The 27,136-nt window shown below is 41.3% G+C and overlaps 1 protein-coding gene across 3 annotated transcripts; it reads right to left on the bottom strand.

Moving 5' to 3' along the window:
- Positions 1-2,099: 2,099 nt before the first annotated feature.
- On the bottom strand, positions 2,100-17,490 carry LOC133546830 (zinc finger protein 25-like). 3 transcript variants are annotated; one of them, XR_009805275.1, is made up of 4 exons: positions 17,361-17,490; positions 14,176-14,398; positions 2,726-5,124; positions 2,100-2,634 (listed from the first exon to the last, which is right to left on the bottom strand). XR_009805275.1 is itself a non-coding variant. In XM_061892662.1 (3 exons), exons 2-3 carry the CDS (start codon positions 14,396-14,398, stop codon positions 3,893-3,895), a joined length of 1,455 nt encoding a protein of 484 aa, XP_061748646.1. In that variant the 5' UTR covers positions 17,361-17,490; the 3' UTR covers positions 2,100-3,892. The 3 variants fall into 3 exon arrangements, 2 of the variants coding, with proteins under 2 accessions (XP_061748646.1, XP_061748647.1); XM_061892662.1 differs by having other exon boundaries at positions 2,100-5,124; XM_061892663.1 differs by lacking the exons at positions 2,100-2,634; positions 2,726-5,124 and adding an exon at positions 9,419-10,081.
- Positions 17,491-27,136: the final 9,646 nt, after the last annotated feature.

Below are 27,136 nucleotides of genomic sequence, written 5' to 3'. Positions count from 1 at the left end.
CCGGTTTCAGGGCAAATCACTCGACTGAGACAGCCCTCGCAAAATTGACTAATGATCTATTGCTAACGATGGATTCTGATGCGTCATCTATGTTGCTGCTCCTCGATCTTAGCGCTGCTTTCGATACCGTCGATCATAATATTTTATTAGAGCGTATCAAAATACGAATTGGTATTTCAGACTCAGCCCTGTCATGGTTTAACTCTTATCTTACTGATAGGATGCAGTGCGTCTCCTATAACAATGTGACCTCGGACTATGTTAAGGTAACGTGTGGAGTTCCCCAGGGTTCGGTCCTTGGCCCTGCACTCTTCAGCATCTACATGCTGCCGCTAGGTGACATCATACGCAAATACGGTATTAGCTTTCACTGTTATGCTGATGACACCCAACTCTACATGCCCCTAAAGCTGACCAACACGCCGGACTGTAGTCAGTTGGAAGCGTGTCTTAATGAAATTAAACAATGGATGTCCGCTAACTTTTTGCAACTTAATGCCAAAAAAACGGAAATGCTGATTATCGGTCCTGCTAGACACCGACCTCTATTTAATAATACAACTTTAACATTTGACAACCAAATAATAAAACAAGGTGACTCTGTAAAAAATCTGGGTATTATCTTCGACCCAACTCTCTCCTTTGAGTCACACATTAAAAGCGTTACTAAAACGGCCTTCTTTCATCTCCGTAATATCGCTAAAATTCGCTCCATTTTGTCCACTAAAGACGCCGAGATCATTATCCATGCGTTTGTTACGTCTCGCCTCGACTACTGTAACGTATTATTTTCGGGTCTCCCAATGTCTAGCATTAAAAGATTACAGTTGGTACAAAATGCGGCTGCTAGACTTTTGACAAGAACAAGAAAGTTTGATCATATGTACTGTGTATACCTTTATATACATATATACATACATATATACCTATACTGGCTCACCTGCACTGGCTTCCTGTGCACTTAAGATGTGACTTTAAGGTTTTACTACTTACGTATAAAATACTACACGGTCTAGCTCCATCCTATCTTGCCGATTGTATTGTACCATATGTCCCGGCAAGAAATCTGCGTTCAAAAGACTCCGGCTTATTAGTGATTCCTAGAGCCCAAAAAAAGTCTGCGGGCTATAGAGCGTTTTCCGTTCGGGCTCCAGTACTCTGGAATGCCCTCCCGGTAACAGTTCGAGATGCTACCTCAGTAGAAGCATTTAAGTCTCATCTTAAAACTCATCTGTATACTCTAGCCTTTAAATAGACCTCCTTTTTAGACCAGTTGATCTGCCGCTTCTTTTCTTTCTCCTATGTCCCCCCCCTCCCTTGTGGAGGGGGTCCGGTCCGATGACCATGGATGAAGTACTGGCTGTCCAGAGTCGAGACTCAGGATGGACCGCTCGTCGGGACCCAGGATGGACCGCTCGCCTGTATCGGTTGGGGACATCTCTACGCTGCTGATCCGCTTGAGATGGTTTCCTGTGGACGGGACTCTCACTGCTGTCTTGGAGCCACTATGGATTGAACTTTCACAGTATCATGTTAGACCCGCTCGACATCCATTGCTTTCGGTCCCCTAGAGGGGGGGGGGTTGCCCACATCTGAGGTCCTCTCCAAGGTTTCTCATAGTCAGCATTGTCGCTGGCGTCCCACTGAATGTGAATTCTCCCTGCCCACTGGGTGTGAGTTTTCCTTGCCCTTTTGTGGGTTCTTCCGAGGATGTTGTAGTCGTAATGATTTGTGCAGTCCTTTGAGACATTTGTGATTTGGGGCTATATAAATAAACATTGATTGATTGATTGATTGATTGAATGTAGCTTACATCCTCAGTGAGCTGAACTCCAGCAGTAAAGATGAGAGAAATAATGTGGAAAGGTCAGAAGTCAAATGTTTCTTCAGGTAATACATGGAGCCTCTGCTGCCACCCAGCGGTCGTTGGAAAGAATGCATACATTTTGTTTTGACCTCCTTAAAGCTGCTTTTTACTTTCTGTCCTGTTTGTGTCCAAGTCTGTAGTGTGGGCCATAGGACAGAAGGAGGAGGACATTTTGTTAATAGACTGTGGAGGGCAGCAATACACCTAAGATGTTCTACTAGTCTGCTGGAAATAGAAAGGAGGAGAAAGCAAGATGGCGTTTGATGGAGAAAGTCTAAACGTGGGCATTATTGTTCTGTATTTTTAATCAGTGCATACATGTGCACATATATGTCCTTTAATAGAGTAAAGATCAAAAATAATTGTTTGTATCTGAATGCACTTTGTATTTAACACCACCATTCTTAAATATGTTGTTTGTAAGAATGTGGGTGTTGTTGAGAAGATGATGCAGGTGTTCTGTCCAATTTAGCTAACTGTAAAAATGTGTTACTTAATCTAGTTTATTAGTAAAATAAATTGTTTTCCTTAATTATATTCTCCTCACTTTATCCAGACAGTCATTAGGACAAAAGACCCTGGGAGGAATTTGCCCTTTAAAAAGGGAAACCTATTCACTGTGGCAGGACAATATCTAGATGAATTGATCACATTTGTATAATCGGCTATGAGGCATTTTATTGTCATTGTACAGCACTTATCTTTGGGCTGATACTGATACTGATACTGATACTGTGTTGACCAGTTTGATGATTGAATGTCCAGTACTGTAGAAATGTGTTTGGATATGACAATCCCTTTATTCCAAGCTATCAAAATGAAATGAAAAGTAGGTTCTAGAACATTATGTATGCTGACCTTGGCTTGAATGGCACATTGTCACAGCAGTGAGACCTGACCACACACCACACCACACGCTCCAAAACTGTTTGTCCTCCATGCAATCACCCCCCAGTGTTCCCAGCTGAACACAATTAAAGGAGGCTACCATGGCAACCGCACCATAGCAACAGTCCCATCCCTGTCGACACTTCCTGGTTCTCAACAGGAAGTGGGCGGAGCAATCTGCAGAAAGGGAAATTCAGCATGAACTGAAGCCAGCTATCAATCAGAGAAAACAAAATAAAAACAATATAAGCAAATAAGGAAATTTGGCTCCAACAGTCAGTTTTCGTCTTTTGGTGCAGTTGACCTTGTTCTTACATTTCTCCTTCCTCCAAGAGTTCCTGTGTTGCCTTTGTGGGCGGAGTTGTGGGACGTGCACAGCTGCTTCCAATTGACCCTGGTGCTACTTAAGCAGCACCTTGACAGCTGGATGGCACTCGGTGAATCCGCTCCACGCCAGTTGATTACATGCTTTGAGTATTTTGCTACCTTGGCCATTCCCAGTGCCATCCATCTTGGTGTTGTTTTGTAGTGTGCACGTCTTGTAACTCCAAACCAAGTTGACTTTATTTGTGTATAGAAGTAGCTTTTGTTATTTTTTCCAAAATGCACATTTAGTCTTCTCTTTTTCGCACCATCGTTTTTTGTTTCCTACTGTTTGGATTGTTTTTGTGAGTAGATTTCCGCAGTAAAAGAAGTGTGAACAGCACTCTGACAGAAGGAGTTCCTCCAAAACGCAACACCCTTTGGCGGACAAGTATGTGATTAAATGCTATACATATAAAATGAAAGAGACAAGTGGTAGAACAAATGGATGGATGTACAGTAAAGCTCTGTGGGATGATGTACATAATTAACTTTTCCCAAACATTCCAAACATTCCCATGTTTTCTGAAATTGATAATGTTTGAGGAATTCTAAAAAAGGGGGATAAATCATGAACAACTTTAAAAAACACTTGTCATGTGTAGTACTTGACTGAAAAAAGGTAATAATCTAAAATATCTCATCTATAAATCTTAGAAACTATGTGCTGATGTTTTTAGAAGGTCAAAGTTAACGTCTTGACAGTTTATTTCAAATCCTGCAGTTTCATTTGCTGCTGCTGTTCTCACCAGCACACTTGTGTTTCTTACACTGCTACTTAGAAGACAATCTTTCACCACACACACTGCAACTCAACACTTTCTCTCCTGGGTGTCTTCTCATGTGTCTTTTCAAATGCTGACTTTGTAAAAAACTTTTACAACATACTGAACATGTAAAAGGTTTTTCTCCAGTGTGTGTTCTCACGTGTTCTTTCAAGTAGTGCCGTTGCGCAAAATATTTACTGCAGATTGAACAGGAAAAAGGTTTTTCTCCAGTGTGTATTCTCATGTGTTTTTTGAAATTTTCCCTTCGAGTAAAATCTTTACCGCAGATTGAACATGAAAAAGGTTTTTCTCCAGTGTGTGTTCTCATGTGTACTTTCAAATGTGGCCTCTGAGTAAAATCTTTACCACAGATAGAACATGAAAAAGGTTTTTTTCCAGTGTGTGTTGTCATGTGTACTTTCAAATGTGGCCTCTGAGTAAAATCTTTACCACAGATAGAACATGAAAAAGGTTTTTCTCCAGTGTGTGTTCTCATGTGTTCTTTCACATTTTGACGTTGTGTAAAACCTTTACTACAGAGTGAACAAGAAAAAGGTTTTTCTCCAGTGTGTGTTCTCATGTGTCTTTTCAATTTACTAGGATATTTAAAAGTTTTGTGAGAGTGAGAAGATGTGAAGTGAGTGTTGTCAGTGTGACATGTCTTATCATCTTTAGAGTCTTCATCATCAGTGTCAGGAGAGTGTGACGTTGTGTCCTCACTATCTGATAGTGGAGCTAAGAGCTTGTCTGCTTGTGATCCTCCACAGTGGTCTCCATCAGCTTCTGTTGTCATGTGTTGTGTTGAGCTGCTGCTTGGAGGCTCCCCCCCTCCCCTCTCCTCACTTTCACCTTTCACCTCATCATCTTCACTCTTCACAGGGACACCAGTCACTGGGAACTCCTCCAACCATTTAGGCTGACTGATGCCCTCTTCCTCCTCTTCCTCTTTAATGTGAGGGCTCAGTGGATCCACCGCTTCCTTTTTAAAATGGGGTGTCAGTGGGTCCCCCTCTTCCTCTTTAAAATGGGTTATTAGTGGCTTCTCCTCTTCCTTTTTAAAATTGGGGGTCAATGAGTCCTCTTCTTCCTCTTTGATGTGAGTGGTCAGTGGGTCATCCTCTTCCGCTTTAAAATGGGGGATCAGTGGGTGTTTCTTTTCCTTTTTAATGTGGGAGGGCTGTGGCTCCATCCTGAAGCTCCACTTCTGTTGCTCAGGGAGAAGATGTTCTTCACAGACGTCTGCAGGCCACAAGAAGACAAACACGTTTTAGAAACATCCATCTGTGCTCAGTCACACAAAGCATTCAGTACTTTTACATGCACTTAGGAAAAACAAGTTATCGTATGAACTGTCTTGAAATCTCAGTGACGCACAAACACGCTGCTCTTTACAACATTATTCACAGGAAGGAAAAACAAACCAGCACAACAGGACTTTATACTATGGATAGACGGTTGATGGTTTAAAATTGATTCTGTCATATATTATTTCTTATAGAATTATTAATAGAACCGTTTTAAAACAGGCTACACAGGCTCCTAATTTAGTTGATGAAATATGCAGTAAAATATTTCATCATTTCCAGTATTATTTTCTCAAATAAAGCAACCAGATATTAACAGTAAATAAACAAGTACATTAATAATAATTGTTTCGCCAAATTAATACAATTAGAAAAGACACAATATGTTACTGCATATGTCAGCTGCCAAATTAGGAGCTTTTGTAACCCATTTTGAAATTCTTTTATTAGCAATCATATACCAAATGATATATCGTGACATATATTGTTATTAAGATATAGATTTTAAGTCATATCGCCCATACCAAACATTGTTTCCCCGAGTCATTTTGTTTGGCCCACCAAATATATTTATTTTTATATTCTTTAGATGTGTGTGTATGTTTAAAATGTGGTACTACTGTTCTACATCACGTGGAAGTGTACATTTAAACCAATGTGGGTGGCACTGGGAGCAGGTGGGTAAAGTGTCTTGCCCAAGGACACAATGGCTCAGATGGCAGAAGCTGGGATTGAACCTGGAACCCTCAAGTTGCTGGCATGGCCGCTCTACCAACCGAGCTATACTGCCAGGCCACCTTAACAACATCAACACATTACCCACCGCCTAAACTAAAGTCTTAAAAAAACCAAAACATTTTTTGTTTTTTTGTCCTGTCCGGCTTCTCAGGCAAATCATATAGTCGATGTAGATGCCCATATCGCATGTTCACATTTACTTTACAAAAGAGAAGTGTAGGATACTTCTCTGGTTGCCTTATTTGTATTTGACTTCATTAGACGTATTGATATTATCATTTTGTGCTAAACTAAAGTCTTAACAAGCTGGTACGCTTCGTACTGCCTCTGTCTCTGTCACTATGTCTCTGCAGCCCCCAGCATTGTCCCACCCACACAACCATCTGATTGGTTACAGGCAAAGCGGTAACAGCCAATCAGCAGTGCGTATTCAGAGTGCATGGAATCAGGGCTCACGGCAGAGGCAGGCAGAGAGGAGAGACGGTGCATGTTAGCAGAAAGGTGTTCAGCAGGTGAGCATAATGCAGCGGACGATCCCCATATCATAATAAACACCTCCCAGTCAACTACTTGTAACATCACTATGAGCCCGTTGACGATCTGGAGGTATAGGCGCTAGCTCAGCTCGCTCACAGTCCTTGAGGTGAAGGCTGATTAGCTTTTAGCGTAACGTTAGCTCATTTTGCGATGTGTGCGTGCGTGCGTGTGCGTGTGTTACGGACAGTAAAGCCCTGTCTGTCTGAGAGAAAGACAAGCATTATTGACCGATAGTTAACATCTAAGTTATTTCACTTAACCTTTTTCTGTGTTGACGCAGCAAAAAGTCAGTGAGTCCTACTCTTCCTCTTTATTGTGAGTAGAGCTGTGACTCCTCTTTCTCTGTAAGGTAAGGGAGGGCTGTGATTCATTTTTCTCCTTAATGTGAGAGCTATCTGGCTCCTCCTTCCCTTTAATGTGGGGTTGCTTTGAATCCTCTTCCTCTTTAATCTTGGGGTACTGCAGAACCTCCATTTCCTTTTTAATATAAGGGGTTGTGACTGATTCTGCTCCATCCTTGAGGTCCGCTCTTGCTGCTCAGGGAAATGTTCTTCAATACACAAGTTAGACGAACAAATGCTTAAGAAAAGTCCAGATTTACCAGTCACATGACACTTTGTCCTGCATATATTCTGATAATGTCTCTGAGGATCTCATCAGTCCCCATGTTGACATTCAAGATGTCAAAACCATACGGTACATCAGGGAAGCAATACAAAAACTCATGAAAAAAATAAACACAGCTGTAAAACACTTACATACAAACAAGACAGCTGCTTGTACACCCGAAAGAGAACAAAGAACAGTGTCTAAGAGGAGCATCAACATTTGCATTTAAACTGTAAAATCCTGTTTATGATTTATTTACTCTACTTATTTAAATATGAACATTTTCCTTTAGGAAACTTTTACGATTTGTGTGTTGTTGTAGCTTGTATGCTGCAATTCCCCCCCCCCCCCAAGATGGCGACCCTGTAGTGGCTGCTGTTGGCAGGAACTCTGTGCTCTTGTGTCATCCTTTTGTGTTTCCCTCTTCTTTTCATGTGTTTATATACATATACATATATATATATATATATATATATATATATATATATACATATACATATATATATGTATATATATATATATATATATATATATTCATGCCTTTTGGTCCGGACCCTTTGGGACTGTGTGACAAGGGGTGGTACTTTCGTGACTTCTGCGGTGCTTTTTTGTGGACTTCTGGATCCGCCTCCCGAGAGCCTTGTTGCCATGGAGACCAGCTGCTGGGTCTCTGCCACACCAGAATCCGTTGGAGAGACTGGAGGAGATGCAGATGAAGAGACAGGACTGCGGAGCTAGCACTGAGCGCCGGGACGGAAAAGCTTCACAGTGTCTTGGCTGAATGAGCAGGTATCGGACACCTCGGTCTCCTTGGACGTATCCTCACTCATCCATGCGGACTGGACACTGGCCGAGACTTGGTCGGCGGCCGAGAGTGGAGTCGGCTCTCTTGGTTGCTTTGTTGGGTCTGCTCCCGTCTCTGGCCATGCTCCCTCCACCCCAGCAGACGATGGCGTGGGACACCGCAAAAGCCACCACAGTGTATATGTTTCTTTTACTTTTTATTCATGTATGTATGTAGAAGTGTCTGGTTGCATCAGCTCTGCTCTTTTAATGTCCTTTGTCTTCTTTGATGTTTCCCTCTTACACACATGAAAGAGGGATGTATGCTAGGGCTATAAGTTGTTTTTTTCCCTTGGCCTCAGTCTGGACCCCCTCTCCAGGGGCCCAGGCAGAGACCGATTTTTAATTTTTTCTCACATTCCCCCCACTTGTTTACATGTATGTATCTCACCTTTTTTGCAAGGGGCGCCGCAAGTTGGCAGACCCGTCAGCGATCCTGTTCTGTCTCCCTGGAATGTTTGTCTGACCTTGAATGGGATTGTGCTGAAAATGTTTATTTCCCCTTAGGGATTATTAAAGTATGTCTGATTCTGATGTTTGATATCAACAAAACATAGCTAATTAGTAGAAATGAACTAGATTAAATCATCTCTCAAAGGTGTTGAGACATTGATGGACAGCGGAGAAGTAACTAAATCCAAATAAAAAAATGATTTTATTTTTTATAAGATATTTAGACTTAGACTTCCTTTTTATTGTCATTCAAAGTTGAACTTTACAGTACAAATAAGAACGCAATTTCGTTGCATTATCTCTTGGTAGTGCAGGATAAAAAAAAACAATAAGGTGCAGATATACAGTTGTGATCCAAATTATTAAACCGCCACACAATTTTGGTGTTTTAGCAAGTTGGACATTTATTCCGTATTTTGTTTATAGTCATATCAAATAAAGATGTTTCAAATAGACAAATGCAACTCAAATCGTAACACTGTATTTTACAAAATACCAAAAAAGGACATTTTTCTTAATATCTCATTGACAAAATTATTCAACCCCTTGCAGATCATAACTCTTAAGAACAGAATTTGAATAAGGTCTTTTCAATCAGGTGTTGAACACACCTGTAGATGTGATTAGAACCATAACGAGCAACAATTAAACTGATTGAAAAAGACTGACGCTCAGCTTCTTGTAGATAGTCAATGGTGTATTTGCAACATGGTGAAGTCCAGGGAGTGGTCAAAGAAGTCAAGAGAGGAGGTAATTTCTCTTCATAAGAAAGGATATGGATATAAGAAAATAGCAAAGACATTACACATTCCAAGAGACACAGTTGGGAGCATAATTGGCAAGTTTAAAGCTAAAGGCACAGTGGGAACCCTACCTGGGCGTGGTAGAAAGAGGATGCTGTGTGTGTACAGTGATGAAAAACCCCCGGGTAACAACTGAGGAACTACAACAGGACATTGCAGAGGGGGGAACGCAGGTTTCGTCCCAGACAATAAGGCGCGCACTACGAGATGAAGGCCTCCGTGCCAAAACTCCCAGGCGCACCCCACTTCTGACTACCAGGCACAAGAAAAATAGACTCCAGTATGCCAAAAAATCATCTGGACAAACCCCAAATGTTTTGGGAAACTGTTCTATGGAGTGATGAGACAAAACTGGAACTCTTTGGGCCTATGAATCAACGTTATGTCTGGAGGAGAAAAAAATGAAGCTTACAAAGAGAAGAACACCATTCCTACTGTTAAGCATGGTGGGGGGTCAATCATGCTCTGGGGCTGTTGCTCTGCCTCAGGTACCTGATAATCTTTTCCGTCGTCCTCACCACTCTCTGGAGAGACTTCCAGTCTGAGCCATTGCAGGCTCCAGTCCAGACAGAGATGCTGTTGGTCAGCAGGCTCTCTATAGTTCCTCTGTAGAATGTGCTGAGAATGGGGGGAGGGAGCTGTGCTCTTTACATCCGACGCAAAAAGTGCATGCGCTGCTGAGCTCTTTTTACAAGACCTCCGGTGTGTAGGGACAAGGTTATATTGTCAGTAATCTGCACCCCCAGGAACTTGGTGCTGCTTACCATCTCCACCGCTGTGCCGTTGATGAAGAGTGAAGTGTGGCTGGACTGGTGCTTCCTGAAGTCAACGATGATCTCCTTGGTCTTGTCGACGTTCAGGACCAGGTTGTTGGTTCTGCTCCAGTCAACCAGATGTTTCACCACCTCCCTGCGAGATGTTGAAGATGTCTGTGAGAACCCCCGCCAACTGGTCTGCACATCCCTGAAGCACCTGGCCCGGAATGTCATCAGGTCCGGGGGTTCACTTTCCTCAGGGTATTCAGGACATCCGCTGTGTCCAAGTTGAGCGGCTGCTCATCAGAGCGAGGGGTGTTTTTTCTCGCCGGAGTGATGGATTTTCTCGCCGGAGGGGTGTTAAGTGCCTCAAACCTTTCAAAGTAGTTGTTTAGGTCATTTAGGAAGCTGATACTGTTGTCACAGGGATGGGGGGCAGCTTTATAGTCCGTGATGACCTGTATGCCCTGCCACATTTGTCGAGTGTTCGTGGGGTTCTGGAAGAAGTCCTGCACTTTCTGACTGTGAGCACCTTTGCAACCTTAATGGCACGGTTCAGGTTAGCTCTGGCTGTTTTTACTGCTACCATGTCGCTAGACTTAAACGCCTTGTTCCGAGCCTTCAGCATTGCACGCAGTACCTCACTGTTCATCCATCCAGAGTTTCTCTACGGCCCGTGTGGGGATGTTCTTGATAATAATAATAATAATAATAATAATAATGGATTCGATTTATATCGCGCTTTTCTATTGTTAGATACTCAAAGCGCTCACAGAGAAGTGGGAAGCCATCATTCATTCACACCTGGTGGTGGTAAGCTACATCTGTAGCTGCCCTGGGGTAGACCAACGGAAGCGTGGCTGCCAATTTGCGCCTACGGCCCCTCCTACCACCACCAATCATTCATTCATCATTCATTCACCAGTGTGAGCGGCACCACGGGCAAGGGTGAAGTGTCCTGCCCAAGGACACAACGGCAGCGATTTGGATGTTAATAGGTGGGAAGCGAACCTGCAACCCCCAGGTTTCTGGCACGGCCGCTCTACCCACTACGCCATGCCGCCCCTAATCTGATCACACTGACATCCTCCATGCACTTCTGAATGTATGCGGACACAGACTTTGCATACTCCTCCACACATGTGTTATGATTATCGGTGACGGCTGCCTTGAACATGTCCCAGTCTGTGGTTCCGAAGCAGTCTTGTAATGCTTCCATTGCTCCCTCTGGCCAGGTCCTCACCTGCTTCACTGTAGCTTGCTTTCTGATCAGCAGGGGCTTGTATGCAGGAATTAGCATCACATATAGATGGTCTGAGGAGCCCAGGTGGGGGCGTGGTGCAGCTTTATACACCTGTTTAATATTACTATAAACCAAGTCCAGCTTGCTTCCATCCCTGGTTGCAAAATTCACATATTGATGGAAATGAGGGAAAACTGTTTTCATGTAAGCTTGATTAAAATCCCCTGCAAAGATGAAAACTCCCTCTGGATGTGTAGTTTGCAGTTCATTGATGGAGCAGCACAAAGCATTCAAAGCTTCTTTGGTGTGAGCACTGGGGGGAATGTACACTGTTGTGAAGATCATAGCACTGAATTCCCGAGGTAAATAAAATGGCCTGCATTTTATAGTTAATATTTCTACATCGGGAGAGCAGTGACATGAGACGTTCTTCCCGTTGTTGCACCAGTTGTTATTGATGTATATACAAACACCACCGCCTCGGGATTTACCAGAGAGAGTGCTGCTCCTATCCGACCGAAACATAGTTAGCTCCTCGATGCTAACTGCCTCGCCCGGGACGAATGGTTTCAGCCACGTTTCTGTGAGAAATATGGCGCAGCAGTCTCTCATCTAGATAGATAAATAGATAGTACTTTATTGATTCCTTCAGGAGAGTTCCTTCAGGAAAATTACAATTCCAGCAGCAGTGTCTTGCATATGAATCCAGCTTCAGGTAGTCCAGTTTGTTCTCCAGTGAGCGGACATTTGAGAGCAGGATGGAAGGAAGCGGCGTTCTGTGAGGATTAGCCTTTAGCTTTGTTGTTAGCCCCGCTCGGCATCTCCGTTTCTGTTTCTGATCCCACCGCTTATGTCTCCTCTGTCTGCGGTCCCCTCTGGTACTAGGCTCCGCTGCCTCACAGGCCGCTGGATGTAGCCGGCGTAGTATTCCCAGGATAGCGAGGAGGTCCAACGTATACGCATCTTTCGGTCTAATACTGCCCGATCCATCCACATCCAAAATTGTCTGGCGGTCGTACGTTACTACGGAGTGTCCACGCTGGAAGCCAGCCATGAAATTCACAGAAATTACTGGTAGATTTGCCAAAATGTTCTATTACTACCAAGAGCCTCTGCAGCCGCAGCCGAGCAGGGCGCCGCCATCTTGAGACCAATATCTGGCTTGTATCTTCAGTAGGGATGTACATTTATAGATTTATGGATATGATACCCTAATCAATATTCCTTATCGATACCAGTATTTATCGGTACTCTTGTCGGTACTACATGTCATTTGTGGAAATAAAAAAGTGGAAAAGAGGCATTTTAAATAGCATTCCTATTTGCAGAAGAGGTTGAAGTCTTAAAGAAGTCAACTATGTGTGCAGTGCAAGGTGAAATGCAGTTATGTCATCTTCTTCTCAATAACACACACATCAAACTTCGGTTGCTTCCTTATTTGTCATCATTCAAAGCTGATTGTAATGTGTAGCAGCGGCAGCTGAACTCAATGTGACAACGTGTCATAGTTACCTCAGTCAGCTGGAATTAAAAATACAAATAGTTGTGTCGTTAGTCCAGAATCTTCACGGTCTTCATGGACCACATAATTAAAGGCCTACTGAAATGAGATGTTCTTATTTAAACGGGGATAGCAGGTCCATTCTATGTGTCATACTTGATCATTTCGCGATATTGCCATATTTTTGCTGAAAGGATTTAGTAGAGAACATCCACGATAAAGTTTGCAACTTTCGGTGCTAAGAGAAAAGTCCTGACTCTACCGGAAGTCGCAGACAATGACGTCACAAGTGTGGGGGCTCCTCACATATTCACATTGATTTTAATGGGAGCCTCCAACAAAAAGTGCTATTCGGACAGGAGAAAACGACAATTTCCCCTTTAATTTGAGTGAGGATGAAAGATTTGTGGTTGAAGATATTGATAGCGACGGACTAGAAAAAAAAAAAATGCGATTGCATTGGGACGGATTCTGATGTTTTTAGACACATTTACTAGGATAATTCTGGGAAATCCCTTATCTTTCTATTGTGTTGCTAGTGTTTTAGTGAGTTAAATAGTACCTGATAGTCGGAGGTGTGTCTCCACGGGTGTCTTGACGCCAGTGTCTCAGAGGAGTTGACGGCAGCTTTATGGACGGCACAAGCTCAGCTTTTCTCCGGTAAGAAGCGACGTTTTAACCACAATTATCTCACCGAAACCTGCTGGTTGACATTCTGTCGTGATTCATGTTCTCTTGACCGCGCTCTGATCCATAGGAAAGTTTCACCTCCGGGAATTTTAAACAAGGAATCACCGTGTGTTTGTGTGGCTAAAGGGTAAAGCTTCCCAACTCCATCTTTCTACTTTGACTTCTCCAATATTAATTGAACAAATTGCAAAAGATTCAGCAACACAGATGTCCAAAATACTGTGTAATTATGCCGTTAAAGCAGACGACTTTTAGCTGTGTGTGTGTGCAGCGCTCATACTTCCTATAAACCCGTGACGTCTTGCGTAGACGTCATCGTAACACAACGTTTTTAAGACGAAACTCCCGGGAAATTTATAATTGCAATTTAGTAAACTAAAAAGGCCGTATTGGCATGTGTTGCAATGTTAATATTTCATCATTGATATATAAACTATCAGACTGCGTGGTGGCTAGTAGTGGCTTTCAGTAGGCCTTTAGGAACCAGTACTAAAAAAAAAAAATGGTACTTGGTATACAGCTCTTATCTACACCACTAAACCTTTGAAATATGCTGACATATGTGCTGCTAAAGGTAAATAAACAGTAGCCATATTGAATGTTTGCCTTCATTTGACCACGTGAGGTAAGGAGGACGGCCTCTAGGTCACATGGTTACACCCCAGCAATTACACTGTTGATGATTGATGAGCATTCATATTTAAATGGTGGTGTTAAAAAGCAAATATATCTCCATCTTTAGTGATAAATGTGTCCCCCGGATGAACATGTGTCACAAACATTGTATTAGATGATATGTGGATGTTGTGCTTACTTGGACTGTGATGAAGCTGTGAGGACTCAGGTGGTTTGTCTTCATGCTCTTCAGTCTTCACAGAGACAACAGTCAGTGGAAACTTGCTGACATCAGCCTCCTCCTGCCCTACAGGACACTCTCCCTCCTGACTCATCCACACTTCCTCCTCTTCCTCTTTAATGTGGGGGGGCTGTGGATCCTCCTGCTGCTGAAGGGGACGTTCTTCTTGACGAGCGTTCATCTGTTGGACGTCCGCAAGACAACACAAACAAACTTCAGCTCAGATGTGTCAAATATTTTTTAGTCTATCAAATATAATATTTTCCAAGTGGACTGACACCACTTTGTAGTGATGTTCTTCTACACATGGAATAATCATCAGTTATTGATTATTATGAATTGTGTCATTGATCCTATTTTCTGCATTTACATTAATTATTGATAAAAAGTAACAACTTATAGAAAACCTCCTGCTGGGATTTTAATACCGTCATGACTGCATGAAGTCAGTCTGCACGTATAAAAGTGTCATTGTGCTGCAGCATCAAGTGACGCCAACTGGCTCCTCCCACTACCAACCTACCAGCCAACCTTGACGTGCACCTCCAAAATAGTCCCACCTCACGTCAACGGTGACCAGGACTACAGAGCTGTGGTCGGTTGGCTTTACTTTTACGCACAATATCCTCTCCTTGTTTTTCCTTCTGCAAAAGCAACATTTTTAGCCCAACAGACAAGAAACAGAAGTGCAGCGAAGCACGTGGAACAAGTGCCAGCGAGTGTGGCCGTGTGATAGTATGTTGCTTGAACCTCACTCACACCTTAAGGAATGTGCTGGCGTGAGAATATATATATATATATATATATATATATATATATATATATATTAGGAGTGGGCAAATTAATGCGTTAATTACGAGTTAATTCATCACTCTATTAATGCCGACAATTATTTGATCGCACATTTGCGTATGTTGTTTACATGCTTTTATTTTGTTAACGCCTTTTCTTAACAAGATGGCGACGCCCGGACGGGCTTCGGCGTGGAGGAGCTCTTGCTAAAGATGGAACATTTGGCAAAAATACCGGACAATTCTGCAAATGTCCTGGCTGGCTTACAGCGTGGTCACTCCGGGATCACTTACGACCGCCAGACAATTCTGGATGTGGATAGATCGGGCCGTTTTGGACTGAATGAGGCGTGCTTGCTAGACCGGCTAGCTAGCATGGGAATACTTTGCCGGCTACATCCAGCGGCCTGTGAAGCAGCGGAGTATTTGTGTTGTCTGTCTATTTATCAATAATGCAGACCAGGAGTGTTGGCTGAGTTCTTAACGTTTGCTTTCAGAGCGTGCATATCACAACATACAAGATGCTGTCATGGCGACACACAACCTATACCGGGCTACCGCGCATGCTCGTCACTCCTGTTGCATGCTGGGTAGGGTAGTTCTTTTTTTCCCTGGCTCATAACATCACAATATAGTACCATGTATATGATGCGTTCAGGTAATTAAAGCACCAAGCAAACAATCGGAAAATTCCCATCATATCAATTCCTAGATAAATGATAAATAAATAAATAAATGGGTTGTACTTGTATAGCGCTTTTCTACCTTCAAGGTACTCAAAGCGCTTTGACACTACTTCCACATTTACCCATTCACACACACATTCACACACTGATGGAGGGAGCTGCCATGCAAGGTGCCAACCAGCAACCATCAGGAGCAAGGGTGAAGTGCCTTGCTCAGGACACAACGGACGTGACGAGGTTGGTTCTAGGTGGGATTTGAACTAGTGACCCTCGGGTTGCGCACGGCCACTCTGCCACTGCGCCACGCCGTCCTATGGTCATAATTATTTTAAGTGCACTAAGCAGAATAAACACAACATTATTAATATTGCTAGAACAGATAATTTGATCAAACATTCCCTAAAACAGCCCACTACCTGTAATATAGTTTTTTTAAACATAAGATCCCTGATTAAAAAAATGTTTCTGCTGTTACCTCAGAAATTGCCTGTTCAGATGTTATGATTGTGGCTCAGAGATTTGTATGTAGATTATATTTATTTTCCATAACAAACAGGATAACTTAAATAACCCTGGCAGTGGCAATTAGCTTAAATGTTTGTATTTACATTTTTTGAGTTGATTTTCATAAAATATGCTATTTAACTGCTACTGTTTAACAAGGACTTATTTAAATTGTTTGCACAACAAATGTTTTGGCGCTTTTGTTCATGTGAGAGAATATTCCAATGAAGGTGCACTACACACTACTTTTGAATTCATTATTGGGCTTTGTGTATACAATGCAGTTAATCGCGATTAATCGGAGAAATAGTGCGATTAACTTCGATTACAATTTTTAATCGTTGCCCAGCCCTAATATATATATATATATATATATATATAAGAATATTTGGGTACCTCATGATTTGATTACAAACAAAATATTGATGCATATTCAATTTGTGGCCAGTATATTAAAGCCATTTTTCATATTTAACATTTATTTAATTAAATATTTATTTTAGTCTGACTGAATAAGCATTAATTGCTTACAATTGTGCAAATAGTGTTTTCGTAATAACAAACACCAGCTGATTTAATTTCCATGATATGTCCACCCAATGCAGCTGAGATAGGCTCCAACACCCCCTGTCCCCCCTCGCAACCCCAAATAGGGACAAGCGGTAGTAAATGGATGGATGTTATCAAAGGAATAGAAGTGCATGCAAACATCATTTATATTTATTGTTAATAAAGTTGACACCAACACAAAATAGACCACTGCAATAATATTCTACTGTCATTATAATAATAATATTTGTAATTATTTTTTCACCCTGTAAAGCATCTTTGAGTACACTGAAAAGCGCTATACCAAATAAAATGTATTATTATTATTATTATACCATGTGACTTATTCCAGACTTAAATTACAAGACGTTCGTTTCTTTCTAGTAACAAATATTTAATGATGTTAAGCGTGACTGTAATATACAACAAAAAACAGTTAAAGTATTAAATAAGTCAATATAATTCTCATAGAGAACATATAAAATACACTCCTCAAGAAAAACGCTCGCATTTGCTACAAAGGCCTGCTAGCGGGCTAAAGCTAGCACGTTAGCTTCGAACAACATGTTAGGTAAATAAGATAAATAATATGAAAATATATCATGTATATTACCTCATAAGCCGCGTGTACAAGAGAGGAGTGGAATATATTCTTCCTATTGTTACACCAGCAACTCTTTTTTGTCTTCTGTGGCCGGGCGAAGGAAGTGTGCACCACTCACTATTGTCCCAGTGAAACACGTGTTTGAAGGAAGTGTGCACCACTCACTATTGTCCCAGTGAAACACGTGTTTGAAGGAAGTGTGCACCACTCACTATTGTCTTCTTCTTCTTCTTCTTTTGTTTTTATGGCGGTTGGCAAGCAACCTTGTGGTGTGCATTAGCGCCACCTACTGTAATGGAGTGTGGACCGAGGTGGATCCCTACTCTATATTCTTTTACTTAACCCAGTGTTTTTTAAATATGTGTATATTGCTTTATATCCTATGTGTTCTGAATGCAATCCTAATATATCTCCCACTTCTAACCTAATATTTTCTTTTGCTAACTTATTTTCCAGTATTTCTCTTTCTCTATTATATTTCTTACATTGTATTAAAACATGGTCAACATTTTCTATCTGATGGCAAGAATCACACAGCCCTGTAGTATGTTTGCCTATCAATTTTAGTGAACTATTTAGATATGTATGTCCTAATCTCATTCTAGTCATAATGTCTTCTTCCTTCCTATTTCTACCCCCTCCTCTCATGACACCTACTCTCCTCTGGACTTTGTAAAACTCTCTACCTTTTGTTTCCTTATTCCAATTATCCTGCCACTTTTTATTGTGTTCTATCTTAATTATGCTCTTCACTTCTTCTTTACTGTGCTTAATCTCCATGTTTACTTCTGTTTTAGTGGTTGCTAGTTTTGCGTATCTATCAGCTAACTCATTCCCCTCAACTCCTACATGAGCAGGAACCCAGAGAAATGTTACCACACCTCCCGCTTTATTTATCCTGTAGATTGCCTGAACTATTTCATAAACTATATCTAGTCTTGTTTCTGATGTTATGTTTTTTATGCTCGTCAATTCACTGCTGGAGTCCGAGCACACGACTACTTTCCTAGCTTTGTTTTCCTCTATCCAGTTAACTGCCATATAAATTGCTACCAATTCCCCCGTAAAAACAGATAGTTCATCACTGATTCTTTTATTTAATACTATATTTCCTTGTGGGATAACTGCAGCAACTCCTACTTTACTATTTATAGTTTTTGATGCATCTGTGTATATCATAATATTATCAAAAAACATTTCCTCAATCCGTTGTTCTATTTGGTAACTATTTAAATGTCTATTCTTCAATAACTGCATGTCTACCTTTGGGTTTTCATACATCCACGGTGGTATTGCAGGAATTGGTACTGTAGGGCTCACTTTAATATGGTCAATTTGTGTTTTGTTACATATATCTCCTATTATCCACCCAAAACTATTCATTTTTTTCTTCCCTTTTTCTTGGCAGTTTAGTAGCACTTGACGGGTTGGATGTCCTTGCTTGGATCCTTTTAAGTTTGCCCAATAAACTGCTGAGAGTTGATCTCTCCTCATGTCCAAAGGTTTTTCATTCATTTCTACTTGTAATGCTGCCACTGGAGTAGATTTAGTAGCTCCACAACATAATCTTAACGCCTGCGACTGGATCCGGTCTATTTTCTCAAGTAGAGTTTTTGAAGCAGATTGATAAATAATGCATCCGTAGTCGATAACAGACCGAATTAAAGTGATATATATTGTTTTCAATGTCAACCTATCAGCCCCCCAATCTTTACCCCTCAAAGCCCTCATTATATTTAACACCTTTTTACTTTTCTCCACTATCTTGCTGATGTGGGTTGACCAGTTCATATTTTTATCAAACCATATTCCTAAATATTTAAATACTTGTACCTCTTCTATGTTTTCTCCATAGAGTTTTATTTGGAGCTTGTTTTGTATTTTCCTCTTCGTAAAATGTAAGACTTTTGTCTTTCCAACAGAGAATCTTAAACCCCAAGCCGTCCCCCAGTCTTGAACATTATTTACCGCTTTTTGAATCTTCTTTTCTATATGATTTGTATTTCTACCTCTCTTCCACATCACTCCATCATCACAAACAATGCCACCTCCACTAACCCTTCCACTTCACTAAAAACTTCATTTATCATGATGGAAAATAGTACTGGACTTATTATACTCCCTTGTGGGGTCCCATTTTCCACTTTGTATTCTCTACTATATTCATTCTCTATCTTTACTAATAATGTTCTACTTGTTAAAAAGTCTTTTATCCATCTGTACATTCTTCCTCTAATCCCAATCCTATTTAGTTTCATCAGCAACCCCTGTTTCCACAACATATCATACGCTTTCTCTATGTCAAAAAATACCGCAATTATACTTTCTTTATTTATTTGTCCCTTTCTAATTTCCTCTTCCAGCTGCACTGCTGGTTCATTTGTGCTTCTTGCTTTGCGAAAACCACTTTGGTAGTTTTTTATAATTTCTTTTGACTCTAAATAATATATTAATCTTTCATTAATCATTTTTTCCATTACTTTGCCCAAATTTGAGGTCAATGCAATCGGCCTATAATTTCCTGCCTCTTCCGGATCTTTCCCTGACTTGCATATTGGAATTATTACAGCTGTTTTCCACTCATCTGCTCATTTTCCTTCTTCATATATCCTATTATATAATTTCAAGACCACTTCTTTGCCGATGCTACCTACATTTTTGATCATTTGATAACTCACCAGGTCTTTCCCTGGCGTCGTATTTTTAACTTTTTTTTAAAATTGGAACCATTTCATCCAAAGAAAATGTCATATCCATAGTGTTGATAAAACTATTATCGTTGTCTTCCTTCATTTCCTCAATATTTAAACTAATTGTTTCTTCTCTCTTTTGTTTTTCTACATTTTTCAAATGATCATTACTGTGCACTTTAACAAAGGTTTTTGCTAAAAGTTCTGCTTTTTCTTTATTTCCTACCACACTCCGCATTCCATCTTTCATCACATGATTTTTATGTTCTTTTCTGAGCCCTGACATTCTCTTGATCATTCCCCACACTTGGCTTAAAGGAGTAGTTCTATTTAGTGTTTCACAAAAAGTTCTCCAATGGTGTTTTCTTGTTTTTTTAATAACATACCTTACTCTAGCTTGATGCCTTTTATATTGGATCATGTCTTGGAAATGATGTGTTCTTCTCAATATTCTAAATGCTCTATTCCGTTCTTGTATTGCATCTGTGCACTCTTGTGTCCACCACGGCACTATCTTCCTTCTTCTCCCTATACTATTCCTTGGTATGCTCTGTTCGGCTGCTTCTATTATGCACCCCGTAACATCTGTATTTAATTGTTCAATATCTTGATTTATATCTACTTCCTTTAAAGTTATGTCGGTAATTTCCCTAAATTTCCCCCAGTCACCATGATTATACTTCCATCTTCCTTCTATCCTAGTGCTTTCTGTCCTATGATTTATGTTTATGTGAATGAAGATTGGATAGTGATCACTTCCCATTGTGCTGTATTTATTTACTTCCCACTCCACCTTTCCTGCTAACCCTTGTGACACTAGTGTTAAATCTATTGCTGTTTCTTTACCCGTGACGACATCTAACCTTGTTCCCCACCCATCATTCACACACACCACTTCTTTTTCCTCCAAAAGTGCTTCCAATGTTTCCCCATTCCAGTCATCCCTTTCACCCCACATTGTGCTATGTGCATTAAAGTCACCACACCAAATAATATTGCCACTCCAGTGCTCCATTATTGTTTCTAGTTGGTGAATTTCTAATTTCTTGCATGGATTATAGAAGTTTAGTACTTTGTATCTTTCTTTATTATTCCATACTTCTACTCCTACTATATCTAGTTCTTGTTTTACTTTTAATATTGAATATTGCATGTCTTCCTTAATAAATATGGCACATCCTCCTCCTTGCCCATCATTCCTTATCTTTACGTATCGTTATATATCCTTTTATTATAAAGTTTAATTTTGGCTTCAGCCATGTTTCTTGAATACATATTATATGTGGTTTATTTTTCATATTATTAATATATCCCTTTAATTCCTGTCCGTTTGCTATCAGACTTCTGGCATTCCACTGAACAATGAACATGGCGTTGGATTGTGGTCACATGACTCGGTCTCGTCTACTCTCTGTAGCTCACCTTGCACCTGTTCCCAGGATAGTTCTTTTAAATTTAAAAACTTTGCTGCTGCTTTGACAATTATTTTGATTTTCTCAGTCTTGTTTCTAGCCTGTTCTGTACAATTTATTACATAAGCCAGGAATACAACTAGTTTATCCATGGAAATTCCTGTATTTGCTGCCTCTTGTTTTTTATTTCTTGAACTATTTTCACTTCTGTCCTGTTCTGCACTTTCTTGATTTCTTATTTTAACTGCCTCTGCATAAGTAATATTTCGTTCAACTCTGATTTGCTGTACTTCTGTTGCCTGTTTTCTTATGATGCAGCCCCCATACGCTGCTGTGTGATTCCCGCCACAATTACAGCACTTGACCTGTTCATTTTCTCCACATTGTCCATATTCATGCTCCCCTCCACACCTTCCACATCTCATTTTAGCATGACACACACTAGCTATGTGCCCATAGCGTTGGCACTTGAAACAACGTACTGGGGGTGGCACGTAAGCTCTAACATAGAAGCTTAGATACCCAATCATGATTCTCTCTGGTAGGACCTCCTCTGCAAATTGCACTAGCACGGATTCGCTCTCAGTCTTTTCACCGTTCCTAAATGCCATCATTCTTTTCATCGTAGTGACAGTTCCTCCTTTTATTTCTCTTTTCAGATCATCTAAATGTTCTCCTCTTGGGATTCCTGTCACGACTCCTCTTGCCCCCTTTCGTTCTCCCACTTCGATTTTTTCCTTTATTATTTTGTTGCACAGTTTTTGCAATCGCATTGCTTTGTTCTTTTGCTCTCCATTTTTGCATTTAATCAACAGCCGTCCGTCCCTGAGCACCTTCGCTATCTCCACCTCTCCAATGTCCTTCTTTAATCCCTTAACCAGTGTCATCAAACTAATGTCATTCATATCTTGGTTTGATTTAAATGTATAAATTATCTTATATTCATCCATCATAACCCTTTTCCTCTTATCAACCTCTTCATCGTCTTCATGCACTCTTTTAGTACTCGCCTTTCCTTCACTCCCTCCTCTCCCCTTCTTTCCTCTCTCCCCTCTAGTCCTATCCATTTCCATACTATCCTCATACATCCCGTCACTATCCCCTTCCATCTCCATCCAGTCACAAAACAGCTTATGCTCAACCGCCAAAACAGATTTAGATACTCTCGCCGCCGCCAAATTCACTCCAAATGTTTGGTAGTTCCGCGTCTCTCCTTCCGGAAGCTTCCCTCACCGCCGCCGACCGATCACCACTGGTCCGTCCCACAACTCACTATTGTCCCAGTGAAACACGTGTTTGAAGGAAGTGTGCACCACACACTATTGTCCCAGTGAAACACGTATTTGGCCAACATTTGTTCTGCTGTTGAGAACACCTCGATGACGTCACACAGGAGGTAGAACAAAACAAGACGTTGTATTGGTTATTATGGTTACAGGTCTTAATTACAACGTACATGTGCACATGTGTGTCGTTTAACAGAGTAAACGTCGTTATTAATTGTTTGTATGCGGATACATTAGTCTGAGTGCACTTTGACGTGCTAGCCTAGCCTGCTGGTTAGCTTAGCTTGTTAGCTGCTAACAAAGAGAGGCGGAAGTGATCGACACATCAAAGCAGAGATCCAATGTAAGTGTAAAGTGTTTTTATTGTGTGAACATGTCTACGTTACAAATGATGTGAGTGTTGCTGAATCAGCGACTAACTGCTGCTGTTGAAGAAAAATGTGTGATGTTAGAAAAAAAAATGATAGCAGAGTACAAGGAGGAACTTTGTCCAACAAAAGAGGAGAAGGAGCGACAACATCAACTACTGGACGCTGTTTTCAAGAAACATCAAGTTGTGTTACACATCCTTCCATCCATCCAACCATCCGTCCATCTTCTTCTGCTTATCTGAGGTCGGATTGCGGGGGCAGCAGCCTAAGAAGAGATGCCCAGCCTTTCTTTTCCCCAGCCGCTTCGTACAGCTCTTCCCGGGGATCCCAAAGCGTTCCCAGGCCAGCCAGTTTCTAACATAATAGTGAGAGTCCAATCCATAGTGGGGCCAGCCGGAGACCATCCCGAGCAGGGACAGGTCAGCAACGCAGAGATGCCCCCAACCGATGCACAGACCACCCTGGGTCCCGACTCGAGGCAGATATATATATATATATATATATATATATATATATACACACACAATAAAAACAAAATAAGATAAGGCTCAGAATTGGTTTCTTAACCAAACCTTTTGTTGTGTACCAGAGAAGGGAAGGAGGCAACAACCAGGGCAGGACTGCGGTTTACAAGGTTCATTTAAAACCTTTGATGAATGCGTGGCGTGTGTATGCTACTCAAAGTGAATGAGTACCCACCTGCTCCCAGTGCCACCCACACTGGTTTAACTGTAACTTAAATATTGGGTTTCACTATGTTAAGCGCTTTGAGTCACTAGAGAAAAGCGCTATATAAATATAATTCACTTCACTTCACTATGTGTAATATTAAATATGTAAATGTTACCAAGGGTTGTTGTCTGTAAATGTTGGTTGTATCTTTGGTCGTAATCCAAGAGGGCAAGGCGAAGAGGCAGGTCGTGGACATGCAAGAGGTCATGGGCAAGAGCAGGGCAGCGTGGTCTGGGTCCGAGCAGGGAGGTCGTGGATCGAGGAGAGCAGTCAGGAATCCGGATGCAAGTTGAGTGACAAGGCACAGATAAGGAAGGATAGCGTAGTCACTGAGGAAATACAAAAGGACATGAACCAGGGGAAAACAGAGAGATAGAGTAAAACAAGGGCAAGAAATTCACTGGGAAAACAGGGAATGTCAGACGTGATGCTTACTGGAAGGTTAGCGACGTTCTGGCAAAGGGTCCTCGGGTCTGCTGGTCTTTATGCTGCTCCCTCTCATCAAGTCCAGGTGTGTTGATTATTGATAGCGTGTAGGCTCGTTGCTGCGTGGGCGTGGTGCCCTCAGCACGAGCGAGGGCGCTTCTTGGTGCGCTGTCAGCAGAGGCGCCTCTTGGCTCACTGTCAGCAGAGGCACACGCAGCTCCAGCCGCTGAGGTAACGCGTGTTCGACTCCGCGTCATGACACCTTTCTACATATAAAGTGCAACATTCTCACATATAAAGTGCAACATTAAACTGCTTCAAGTTGTTGCTCAGATTAAATAAAATGACAAAACTTTTCTTCTACATACAAAAAGTGCAGCATTAAACAATTTCAAGTCAACTCAGCCTCATATTAACTTTTCTTTTTCCCATCCTCCAGCCTTTAACCCTGATGACTTTCAATCACTTTTCATGTTTTCTGCCAGAAAAATCAGTTTATCCACATTGTCTGCAGAAAGAGCAGACCTGCTTGCAGTTACAATGTCCCCAGCTGTGAAAAATACCCTTTCGCTGGGCACGGAGGTAGCAGGTATGGCAAGGTAGTGCCTGGCTAACTTGGCAGTAAGAGGATATGTGGGCTCATTGTTCTTCCACCATAGAAGTGTGTCAAAATCTAGTTTTTAATGCACTATGGTCTTAAATCTGCTGCTGTAAAAACACCAACAGCATTTGTTATTGCTTTAGCCCTGCCTGAGTCGCCGAGTAGAAGCTGCTTGAATGCAGTGGGAGCAGTGTTTGTTCGTCTTTCTCTTCGTTGAAGCCATGTTACCCATTGTTGTATCGCACTGCAAAGCCGAAGTGTTCCCAAACGGGAGATCTTAACGAGGCAGGAGGGTCTTCCAGCTCTGGCTTTTACACTTTGTAGTAGCCCGGTCATTGCTAGCATGCCGTGTGTTGTGCCTCAGTGTGCATTGTTGACACAACGTGTGGTGCGCTACTTAATATGTCCGTGTGGAAACTTGTTCGATACACCTCCGAACCAGAACCCCCGTACCGAAACGGTTCAATACAAATACACGTACCGTTAAACCCTTAATACACACACATCTGAAGATTATAAAAAAATAAATATATTTGGTGGGCCAAACAAAATGACTCGGCAAACCAAAGTTTGGTATGAGTGATATGACCTCAAATCTATATCTTAATAACAATATATGTCACGATACATCATTTGATATATGATTGATGATAGAAAAAATTCAAAGCGGGTTACAAAAGCTCCTAATTTGGCAGTTGACATATGCAGTAACATATTGTGTCTTTTCTAATTGTATTATTTTGTCGAAACAATTATTATTAATGTACTTGTTTATTTACTATTAATATCTGGTTTATTTATTTGACAAAATAATACTGGAAATTATGTAATATTTGACTGCATATTTCAGCAACTAAATTAGGAGCCTGTGTAGTGTCAGAATAATTGTTTCTAAGTTATCACAAAAACTTTGTGTTGCATTGAGTGACTGGTGAGAAGCAAAAGCTGTCTTTGAAACCTACCAAGAGTAAGGCTCGTAAAACTCCACTGTGTTGGGGAAAGCAAGATGAAGGTGTTCCTGTTTTCTTTCAAACATAAAGATAATTTCTGACCCAAGTACTACAAAAGCAAAGAGGAAGCAGGACCAGTCTCCCCTGCAGGGGACCTCTTTTTGAACCTCCTTTTTCAACTGTTTTACGAACTTCTTTTTGAAATCATTTACAACCTTTTCTGTGAAGTGTTTAGGACCTTTTCTTTTGAACTGTTCCGTAAACAAAGGCAACGCTGTTTACCACCCACTTCCCTCTTGAAGCAGTTGTGGTCATTTGGTCTGAGAAAATAAAATAAAGAAGGGGGAGTACAATCTTTCGCCAGAGCGTGGGTGACACTGTAAGAGGTTAGAGGTCGACACATTTCTCCTCAATTGAATTCAAATTGAATTATGTCTCTGTTTGATTCTTTGCATCTTGTCTTGTTTAATTGATGTCATCAGTGTTTGAACCTGACATGTAGCCTGTTTTAAAATGTTTTTTTTTTGTAATTCTATATGAAATAATTTAATCGCAAAATCTAATTTAAACCATATCGTCTATCCACAGTAAAAAGTCCTGTTGTCCTGGTTTGTTTTTCTTTTCCTGTGAATAATGTTGTAAAGAGCAGCGTGTTTGTGCGTCACTGAGGTTTCAAGAGAGTTCATACGATAACTTGTTTTTCCTAAGTGCATGTAAAAGTACTGAATGCATTGTGTGACTGAGCAGACATGCTGTGTTTGTCTTGCAGACGTCTGTGAAGAACATCTTCACCCTGAACAACAGAAGTTTAAGGATGCGGACGGAGGAGTCACAGCTCTCCCACATTAAGAATGAAGAAGAATACACACTCATCCCCCATTTTAAAGAGGAAGAGGAACACCAATGGATCCCCCATTTTAAGGAGGATGAGGAGGACCCACTGACACCTCTTCCTCACATTAAGGAGGAAGAGGTGAATCCACTGAACTCTCACATTAAAGAGGAAGAGGAAGAACACAGCATCAGTCTGCAGGAAGAGCATCTTGAAGGACTGGAGGAGGTTGATGTCACCAAGATGCCAGTGACTGGTGTCCCTGTGAAGAGTGAAGATGATGAGGTGAAAGGTGAAAGTGAGGAGAGGGGAGGGGGGGAGCCTCCAAGCAGCAGCTCAACACAACACATGACAACAGAAGCTGATGGAGACCACTGTGGAGGATCACAAGCAGACAAGCTCTTAGCTCCACTATCAGATAGTGAGGACACAACGTCACACTCTCCTGACACTGATGATGAAGACTCTAAAGATGATAAGACATG

This window comes from Nerophis ophidion, unplaced genomic scaffold (genome assembly GCF_033978795.1).
Source record: "Nerophis ophidion isolate RoL-2023_Sa unplaced genomic scaffold, RoL_Noph_v1.0 HiC_scaffold_45, whole genome shotgun sequence".
NCBI lineage: Eukaryota > Metazoa > Chordata > Actinopteri > Syngnathiformes > Syngnathidae > Nerophis > Nerophis ophidion.
The sequence above is the reverse complement of the archived record's forward strand: the minus strand, read 5'-3'. Positions and strand labels throughout refer to the sequence as shown.